The 10460-nt window shown below is 43.2% G+C and overlaps 1 protein-coding gene across 2 annotated transcripts; it reads right to left on the bottom strand.

The window, feature by feature from the left end:
• Positions 1–194: 194 nt before the first annotated feature.
• Positions 195–7534, bottom strand: LOC122623963 (glutamine synthetase 2 cytoplasmic). Of its 2 annotated transcripts, none has more exons than XM_043803370.1 (5): positions 7386–7534; positions 5959–6131; positions 1511–1851; positions 1193–1384; positions 195–1134 (listed from the first exon to the last, which is right to left on the bottom strand). In XM_043803370.1, the coding sequence occupies exons 1-5, from the start codon at positions 7394–7396 to the stop codon at positions 742–744; spliced, it is 1110 nt and encodes a 369-aa protein (XP_043659305.1). In that variant the 5' UTR covers positions 7397–7534; the 3' UTR covers positions 195–741. The 2 variants fall into 2 exon arrangements, with proteins under 2 accessions (XP_043659305.1, XP_043659304.1); XM_043803369.1 differs by lacking the exon at positions 7386–7534 and adding an exon at positions 6275–6433 and having other exon boundaries at positions 5959–6143.
• Between the last annotated feature and the right edge of the window lie 2926 nt (positions 7535–10460).

Below are 10460 nucleotides of genomic sequence, written 5' to 3'. Positions count from 1 at the left end.
AACTGAACTTCATCCTTATCTGCATGCAGTCTATAGTCTATATGTGTACTATATAGCCAATATAAACATCAGCACGTGCCGGCGACTCGGGGGAAAGAAAGTCTAGAAGTGCGCTGGAATACAAAGTATTCTTAATGGTCTTAATTAGATATAGCCAACCGACCAGTTGAAGAAAATCCACATTTTGTATTGGGTATTTTTTTTTATTTTTTAGTGCATTTACTTAACTAGAGAGTATATGTATGTAGTTTAGGATTAAAGTTAATTATTTAATATCATTAACAAGTAGGGGTGTTTTTTTTTATGTCGGGGTCTCAGGGGATTGTTTGATACTAGAGCTTTGTTTTCTTTTTTTTCTTCGTGGGGATGTCTTTTTGGATTCTTGCTCCTCTTCATTGCATCGCTGACCATATTCATATATTTTATTGGTCACAAAAAAAAACTCACACTAAAACCTAAATAACAGCAGCTACAAAAAAAAAGAAAAAAAAACACGTTGGAAATATCAGCAAGAGGAGGGCTGCCTTAGGATTCTAGTTCTGGGTTTTGTGGGAAATACGTTAGGTAAAAACTAAGTCTACGTTATGCATATAACTTCGCGTTCGGTGTTCAGGTGATCGGGTGTTCGTGGGTCAGTGGATCATTGGATCAGTGGATCATTGGATCAAAAGGTGGTTTAACAACAAGCTATAAATCGATAACAACAATGCTGGACAATGGGTACATATGTATGCCCCCGTCCTATTCGTCCAGGCAGATGGTGCGCAAGATGGCCTCCACCACGGAGTAGGGATCGCAGTTGGAGCTGGGCCGGCGATCCTCGAAGTAGCCCTTGCCATCATCGTTGACGCCACGGGGAATGCGTATGCTGCATCCGCGATTGGCGACGCCGGCACTGAAGTCGTTGATGGAGCTCGTCTCGTGCTTTCCGGTCAGACGACGGGCGTTGTCCTGGCCCTGCTTGGGATCGTAGGCGCGAATGTGCCTCTCGTGGCACTTGGACAGCTTGGCCACCGCCTTCTCGATGTCCCGGATGCCGCCATCCTCGCGCATCGCCTTCGTGGACACATTGGTGTGGGCACCAGCGCCGTTCCAATCGCCAGGCATCGGCTTGGGATCCAGAGTGGACACAATCTGTGATAGTTCAAATGCCATATAGTCACGTTTAGAGAACATAGCTAATGAAACTTACGCCAAACTCCTCGGAGATGCGGTGCAAGAGGAAACGGGCCATCCAGAGATCATCACCAATGGAGATGCCCTCGCAGGGTCCCACCTGGAACTCCCACTGGGCGGGCATCACCTCGGCATTGGTGCCGGACACCTTGATTCCGGCGTACAGACAGGCGCGGTAGTGGGCGTCCACAATGTCGCGGGCGTAGACCTGGAAGCCATACCAAACATGTGATTAAAGTACCAAAAGTTGAATCAGGTATACAAATTACGTATACGCCCCATTGGCTGGGAACAAAATGGCATTCTGGTTAGCCAGGATGATGGTGGAACTCACCTTGTTGGCACCAACGCCGCAGTAGTAGGGTCCCTGGGGTCCGGGGAAGCCGTTCTTGGGCCAGCCCAATGGATGGCCATCGAAGTCGAGGAAGGTGTACTCCTGCTCAATGCCGAACCAGGGCTCCTCGGCGGCGCACTTGTTGGCCACCTCGAGGCAGGTCTTGCGCTTGTTGGTGTCGGTGGGGGTGCCGTCGAACTTGTAGGTGTCGCACATCACCAGGATGTTGTTGCCGCGGCGGAAGGGATCCTTGTAGATGGCCACCGGGTACAGGTAGGTGTCCGAGTTGGATCCCTCGGCCTGGTAGCACGAGCTGCCATCGTAGTTCCACACGGGGAGCTCTGCAATGGGCAACACAAGTTGGGGGGTTAGTCTATGGCCATTAGTCCGCGATGGGGGTTCATTTGAAGGGGGTGACCTCGTCGCTCACTTAGCATGCGATACCCTCGAATTAAATATAATTGACGGCAATTGACTTGCGATTGTGAAGGGGGGTTCCATTCGAAAGTTCACATCTCCCTAATATCAGCCCCCTATTTTCGAAACCAAAACTCGTTAACGTACTCTTGTAAATCCAATTGCAGAACGCTTGCATTGCAAACAGGTACAGATTAACCCCAATTTTGCCATTAAATTCAATTCAATCATATTTACACCTGAAACTCGATTGTTGAGGACTTTTATTTACTTCCTAAATTATTGCTAGCTTGTCTATAGACTTTAGAAAACCGTCGAATTTACATTGATTTACAACTAACTTTATGGGCTCACTTTAAAAAGTTAAGTAGTGGGTAAATAATAGCTACTAATTAAGTAAATTTATATACGAGTTTCCCAAGAGAGAAAGTTATGCATTTAGTTCTAAAGTTACATCTTATGTAAGTGCACATTCAAATGAATGAAACAATTGTGCCTATAAGGTTTCAAAACGCCAGTTGCAACCTCTCCCATTTTTTTTTCAAATCTCGCCTTGCATTTTGATAATCCATCAAAAGCAAAAAAAAAAAAATAGTGGGGTTGTGTGTGAGAATACAGAATAAAAATTGAGATAATCAAGAGGTGTTGGGTGACGAATGTTTGTTTACTCGGCAACCCGTTTCCCCATTGCCTGTTGTTTATTATAATAAATAGTTAATTCCCCGCATGTAAATAATGCTAATGAAAATATTTCACTTATGCAAATCGGCTGTGGTGGCAAAGGGGTTGGGGGGTGGACTGAGGTGGGGGCGTTCAATTGTTGTAACAGGCGGGGGGTGACCTTGAGCCAGCGTTTTCATTTACAATCTGGTATCTCGTGTTGGTCGTCTCTATCTCCGCTCCCCACCCCTCCCCCACTCGGTGGGTGGTGTGCGTGCGTGTGTGTGTGTGTGCTCGAGTATCTGTGTGCCACTCGAATTGATAAACAGCTGTAGATTTTTCCACACACACACACACACACGCTGAACGACTGGTTCTCAGCGCGCGAATGTCAGTGTGTCACTGTGCCAGCAGCACTACAGTTATTAGCCTTGCTCTCCACCCAGCCACCCACCGCCCACAGCTCCCCCGCCCCCCCACAGCTTAACCCCCAACAGCTACTGTTGCTATTTGCTTCCGATTTCTGTCCTACACAGAGACAAATAACGCGAAAGGCCGGCTACTATCAGCCATTATCAGTCGTTGGAGATTGCAATCCTGAGATCATTGATCTTGAAACCCGCCACTTGGGCACTATAAAGTAATTCATTTGAACAATCGTAATGCCAAATTAATAGATCTTAAATCAAAAAAAAAAAGTAAATGAATTTATTGAGCTTCATTGTATGTACTTTTAATCCTAATTACTGTATGTATATATTTAGTTCATTCACTTTTCAAATCAATAGATATACACTCATCAAAAATGATTCATCTATGATCATTGTTTAAATACTTTAACGTAACTATTAACCCAATTCAGTAATTTAGTTTAAAAAAGTATACTCAAAAGGAAGATTTATTTTGTACTTAGAAGTAATAACCTTTTTTCTAGGTGTAATCCCTTTTCCAATTTGCAAACTGTACTTTTCTACCACTACGTACTGGCAGCTATCTCTTTCTGACCCGCCCATCCTTGCAGTGACGGGGAATTTTGTGACTCAAGTGTTTATAAATGCAATCGGGCTAAAAAGTTTTCAATTACTATTGATTGCAACTGATATGCGCGTTTGAGGGGCAAAAGGATGGGACAACAAAATCGATTGTCCTTTATTGAAAGAGGCACGCTTCAGCGATTAAATGTCATTTGCCCCGCAATTTTGCTATTATTGAAAATGTTAATTTGACTTTGAACTTGAAACGTGCGAGGCGAAACTTGCAGTTCCACTTCTTTCTGTTTTCACTCTTTAATCTTTAAAAGTAATAGGAATAAATACGGAGAAGCTGCTTTCTCTCACACCTACGCTCCATATACCCGTCCTCTTCCAACGCCCATTGCACTTGGGATGCACCTAGTGCGAGTGGGATGGAGCGAGTGCAAGTGCGCCTAATTAGTAATTGTGCACATTAAGGCATTGAATTCCGTTTGTGTTTTTTGTTGTGTGCTTCGGCTCACAAGTGCAAGTGGAATAATTAAGATGACAGGTTCGCGTGCTAATCTCGGGGCTTCACAAAGTTGGCGGCGACAGCTATCCGTCCTTGTCGCACAGCTGATTGGACCTGCATTACAGTTACAGCAGTGCCAACTAGATATTTTCCAATTTGAATTTGGAATAACCCAAACTAGAGAGTTAATCTTTTTATCTAAGTGCAATGCCTCATGTAGTTCGATTCAAACTAAACAAAGTTGTGTGTGATAAACTGTTCAACTGATAGGACTGATTGTTGTGATAAAATGCACGTTTTTCCGCGTAATTAAAACACTTCAAACGCGTGTCACAGCCAAAGTTGCAGAGCTCGAAATTACTTTACAATCCCCATTAGCCATAAGCCCATATCCCTAAACTAAACTGCCTCCACTTTCCATGCCGCGCGTAATTGCACATTAAAACGCAATCAATTAACGCCAAAGCACAAAAAACTCTTTCAAGTCCAAACGGCCCGTTTAATAAAGCCCCTCCGTCCCCCGATTAAATCGCATTATCAGACGCGCGAGTCGTGGAAATGCTGCTCTGTTTTTAGACCATAAAGCGACGCGAGCACTTCCCCAGACGCTCGAACTCGAGGAGCCCCAACCCGAGTACCGTCGCCAGAATCGTGCCAAGGCAAAGGTCATCCCATCGCCGGGTTGGCTTTGTTGGGGTTATATAACCCCGTGAGAGGGATCAATAAAAAACCGCAACAGACGTCGTCCATTGCCACAGAATTTTTTGGGTCGTTTATGGGCTAGATTTTCAGACGATCGTAAAATCGCACAGATCTACTTGAAGCACATATATAGCCATATGCCATATAGCATATAGCTTATAGCATATAGCATATAGCTTATTGCGTAGTAATTGCTGCCAAATGCGAATTTAGAGCGATTTAAAGACTGTGAATTTGCAGGCGGAAGATAGTGGATGACATGTACACTTATATAGCTTTTAATTAGGAAATGATTATTATCTATGCTAAGCCGGTAGTAAGAAGCACAGAACTTATGGAAATAATACTATATACAATATATATACTAGACTATGTAGACTTATGATTTATTGGTCTACCCTCTTCAATAATTTGGTCCACAGAACTGTGCGGTTGCCGAAATTAGAAATTTACTCAATTAGCTTCTAATTAAAGAGTGTGCCTGTATTTCTTCTGTTCATCGAAGGCGACTGACTAATTTCGAAGGAATTAGCACCTGGCGAGTATATCAACTCTTATTTTCTGCACTTTCTCGCAAGTTTTAAGCTAATCAGTTGTTTTTCTTTGGTTTAAATTTAACTTATTTTCAATTGGACTAAGATTTCTGTATTAAAGTTCATTCACACGCTACCTATTAATTCCCCATTACCATTTGCAGCTGGCCATAAAACCAACGTGGATCGGCTATTCTGGCGAATTAGCGCGATAAATCTAGCAAACGCCTGAGACGGAGACAGTTCCAAGTCTCTAGACACTTCAGATAAGATTACACTTGCAGAAAATCAAGTATTTCGCACATAAATCAAGTGCGTACGCGACCTATGTTCCGATAACTTGAAAATTATTTATTACCGGCCTTTCGAGTACTCGATCCAAGCGCTTTTTAACTCGAAACTAATCGGGCATTATAATTACTGTTGCTGCATTTTAATTTATATTTCACTGCAGTGTTTCAAGTGTTCTTTTGGAAATTTGTCATTTTTTAAATACAAGTTTGTAAAAGTGTAAAGCATTGAATGTAGTTTGAGAAAGGCTTCAAAAATGCTCAAAAATTCTGATTTAATCGATGAATTGAAAACTAAGAACTCCTGATCCCAAGTCCTGGGACAACACCACTTCCATTTGCACACAGCTTTGCTACTCACCCTTGGGACTCTGGGGAATGAAGTCGAGGGTGCGGTCCTTGCAGCGCAGATCCTCGCCGGTGCCATCGATCCACACGTAGGTGGCCTGGACGATGTTCTCCTGCAGCGGCAGCGAGAGGTAGCGATCGAGGATCGTCTTGTTGATGCGCGCGTTGGGCGAGTCCTCGAGGATCCTGGCGGACATACTGCTCATGCGATTAGGGCACCCAAAAAAATAATGATACAAATCGAAAGCGGATCAGAAATAAACAATGTTCGTTTGGCACACTCGTTTGCTATTTTGTCGTCGTTTGGAACTCAAACTCAAGATCCGCACCTGATTGTATTGAATGCACTTCTGATTGGACTTGACTATCTGATTGGTGGTGGTGGCGGGACGACGGCTGTCTGCTGCGTCCTTGCGCTGATTGGGATATTGGTTGGTACTGAATTGGATTTGGTGTGCGCGGAAGCGTTACTGGAACACGACTAAGCTGGAGCCCCTTGTTCCAACTCAATTTATAATGACCAACAATAAACAACAAAGCAAAACAAAAGCAAAAGCGCCCGCTTCGCCCCCTTGTTGTTCTTGCTGTTGCTGTAGTTGTTCACTCACTGTTGTTGTCTAGTTGTTGTTGTTGTTGTTGGTGCGGTACAAACTATACTAGACGCCACACATGAACATACAAATATACACTATACTACGTACCATACACTATACTATAGTTACAACAAACTAGCAGCGACTGCGACGCCGGCGGCGAAGCGGGCTGCTCGCCATTGAAAACAAAAGCAACAGCTGTTGTCGCAGCGCAGTCGCCGCACGATCAACGCCCCCCCTCTCCCTGTCCCTCTTCCACTCCTCACCCGCTCGCTCGCACCGCCCGCCTCCCACTCCCACCCACTGTCTGATTAGACGCTTTGCAGCTTGTCGCCGCTGAGTGTAGCGGTCGCGAGAGCGAGATGGCGCGAGAGCTGCTCTCCCAATTGGATTCCTGGCTGACGCTTCCGGTTGCACGGAAAAAAATAGTCGAGCACTTTCACCACTTGAATTTGGTTAAGTTCCGTTTTGAAGGAAGTCAAACTAAAGGAGATTGCACTTCAGAAATATATTAAACACACATGAAAACAGAAATTTTCTAATCGATAAACATGTAGACACTTTTGTGGATTTTGCAGATTTTTGCAGATTTTTTTCTTGTAATCCCAATTACCCTTTATTGCTTGCTGTGTACGTTAACAGTTGCAGGTGAGTTGCCAAATTGTTTTGTTTATTTTTAATTCACTTTTGATGTGCCAGCAAATGCGTGTAAATGAGTAAAAGTCGCTTATCAGCTGGATCGCCAGCAAATGAGCTGTTAATAGTATTATTTACTTTTTTTTCCTTTTTTTTTCGTTTGTTTGACAAGGACAAGGACGGTCGGCTGATGTAATGATGAACAACTTACGCTGAATGCATTTTATTGTGTGCTTGTGTTCTCAATGATTTGCCGAACTGTGAATTAAAGTGATTCCACACGCGAACTTTGAACTTGACACTTGCGTAGAATGTTTCTCTTTGCTTTTGGGAGTTGCGATCTTCGTGCTGATACAGTGGACACTTCTTAGGAGCGACTGCGCAGATCCAGCGGCGATTGATCCGCTTTTATAGGCTCTCTGATCTCCGATCCACCGATCCACCGATCAGCGATCACTTCGCACTCGGACCACTGGGGGGATGTTCGGATGTGTGACTCGATTTTTTGATTATTTTTATGGCGCATAAAGCAAACACGACCATGTGCTAATTACCTTTTCAAGATTCTCACATTTTTATTATTATTTCTTGGCTGTGTGCGCTCTCGCCAAGTCGGGTCGAGAAACGAATGTAAATAAGCCCCCAAAAAGGGAGCAATTCCTTTGGCCCACAAAAGTGACAGACCCCCGCCGAAGCCCCCTTCCAAAAAATAAAAAAATAACAAACAAAGTGCCAATTGCAAATCCTTAACTCGTACACACACCCAACGCAAAATGTTGGCCATGTTTGCCAGGCGGAGGTGTGAATTTGTTAATTGCAAACGAGTTTTGCACAAAAAGGCTAATTGTTCGCTTCAAATGTTTATGGCTTCGTCTAGGCGGTAATGTGAATTGAGCGGAATTTACAGCTTATCAGGGCAGTTTTACCATATTTGACAAGCCACTGCCATGTTACGCCTAAATTGGTATATGTGGGAATAGAGTTGTTCCTACTTCCTATACAGGTGCTAGAGAAACAGCCTAAGGCATTCTACTCTCTTCAAATACAAATGAATATCAATGTATATTTTATACAGTTATTTAAAGGGGGCAACAGGTTTATTAACTATAATAACTAATTTACGCCTTTTTTATTACATTTGCATCTCTCAAATAGATAAACTCATTTTCTCTTTGGGTGTAACCCGTTCGCCAGCTGATCTAAATTTAAACGCAAATAAAAACGTCTGGACGGGCAGACGGTCAAAAGAAACAACAATTTTACGTATCAAATAAATTGCGACAAGCTACATTTTATTTCAATTTTAAATGCACAATTAACATATTTGCCGGCCAGTCGCAAACGCACGGACAAACATAAAATTAAACAAACAGGCAAACGTGAAATAATTTTCTATTAATCGTCGGCTGCGTCTTCGATTCGGCTCAGAGATGGCTAAAAAAAAAGTAACAAATTTGGCTTGAAATTCCTTACTTCCTTTTCTTGTCAATTAATGCGTAATTTCAGCGATGTATCATTCAATTGTTCATAAATCACGTGTCTGTATGCGCTTATATATAGAGTTGGCCAACACTGCGTATGAGTGATAAGTCACTTAGAGTTTCTCACAATTTAAAGTAAATTAATCACCATTTCTCATTTAATCATTCCAGAGATACGAATGATAATTTTGTAGCTTATAAGCAATGCAATTTCCGTTAATCGACGCAGACAACATGGCGTATGCGTAATATTATTAAGTTATCTGTAATTAAGCTTTGTTTAAAGGTGTTTTCCTATAGGATAAAATGTATATATTATTCGAAATATATTGTCTTAAAATTCAAGTAAATATTTTAATATTTAAATTAACATTTATTTCCAAATTTGTTGGCTAGCAAGCTGCGAAAAATGTCCAGAACATTGGCTAATTTGCCAGCTCTGACTATCTGGCTATCACGTGAACTGCGCATGCGTTTTCCGCTGCGGTCATCACCCCACTCCGTCCACTGCCCCCAGCCTTTGTCCACCGCCTCCGTAATCCGTCCGTCGTCCGTCGTCCGTCGATCGTCGATCGTCGTCGTCCGTCTTCTGGTGTTTGCTCGCATTTAACGAGGCTTTTTCGCGAGCCTCTCTCTCGCCGGCTGCATTCAAATTGGCTTAGGCGACGGCCAGGCAATCGCAGGGCCATAAAGCCCGTAAAGTTAAAAAGTAAAGTAAAGTAAAAAAAACAAAAACCAGAGCAGAACGCGAAAAACTTTGATCAGCGATAGCGCCTCGAACTTGGCAAGCTGGCCAAGATTAGGGGGCCCAGGAGGTGGGCCACCGTAAATACCGGGCTAGAAGAAGAGCCGGCGACGCGTGGCGTGGCGTCGATAGCCGACTTAGCGGTAAGTAGGTGAAGGCAGCGGAAACTATATGGTCTCCCATTTATACACATATACTATGTACATATATGACTAATTGATTGGCGCAGACTGTGGTAATTGGGGAATTTGAATTGGCATTACCACTTCTCATATTTCGCATTAATTTCGCCACTTTAATTGGCGATCATCAAGCGGCACAATTTATCATCGAGGCCCATACGCATCATCGGCCATTTGGTCTATTTTTAGGCCCCGCGTTGGGCGCCAGTTTTCCCGATCGACCAGCGTCAGTTCATCGGGGTCACCAGTTCGCTTGGATCCGATTCTGGACTAGCTCCCCGGCGGTGGGAATTAGTTGGCGTTACATTTATTATTGTTTCGTTATCTTTACTCTCTGGTATTTATATTTACAATTATTTATCTTTGTACTCTACTGTATAACTAACTACCTTACTGTATAATTAATAAAAGTAGCTTTGTCTATTATTAGAAAACGTGTCATTTTATTTGTCATATTAGCTGGCTTTTACATCTAGCTTGCTAGTTTATAGATTTATAGACCGAGTTCCTGTGAACTCCACGTAATGTTCTGGAATCGTTATCAGAACCCTAATGGGGGTCACCGAAATAATTGGCGCCATTTTCTACAAATGATTATCGCTTGATCGAGTGGATTTTGTTCTTTGAGGCTTTGAGTTTCTTCTGTTTGGGTTTTGGCCACTTGTGGACCGTCATAAAGTTGCATAACTCATCGACGGATGGACGATAGCCGCCGCCAGTCGAAGATTAGTGCTTCTACCCGCCGCCGGGAACCCTGAACTTTACCGGTGTTACGTATTTCTAGCTTTCGCTTATCTGGAAAGTCTGCTCCAGGCAGTTGGGATGGCCGTCTGCAGTGGGAAGTGAAAAGAAAAGAATGAAAAAAAAAACCGAATTAT

This window comes from Drosophila teissieri, chromosome X (assembly GCF_016746235.2).
Source record: "Drosophila teissieri strain GT53w chromosome X, Prin_Dtei_1.1, whole genome shotgun sequence".
NCBI classification, from domain to species: domain Eukaryota; kingdom Metazoa; phylum Arthropoda; class Insecta; order Diptera; family Drosophilidae; genus Drosophila; species Drosophila teissieri.
Note: the sequence above shows the minus strand (reverse complement) of the source record. Positions and strands in the feature narration are given on the sequence as shown.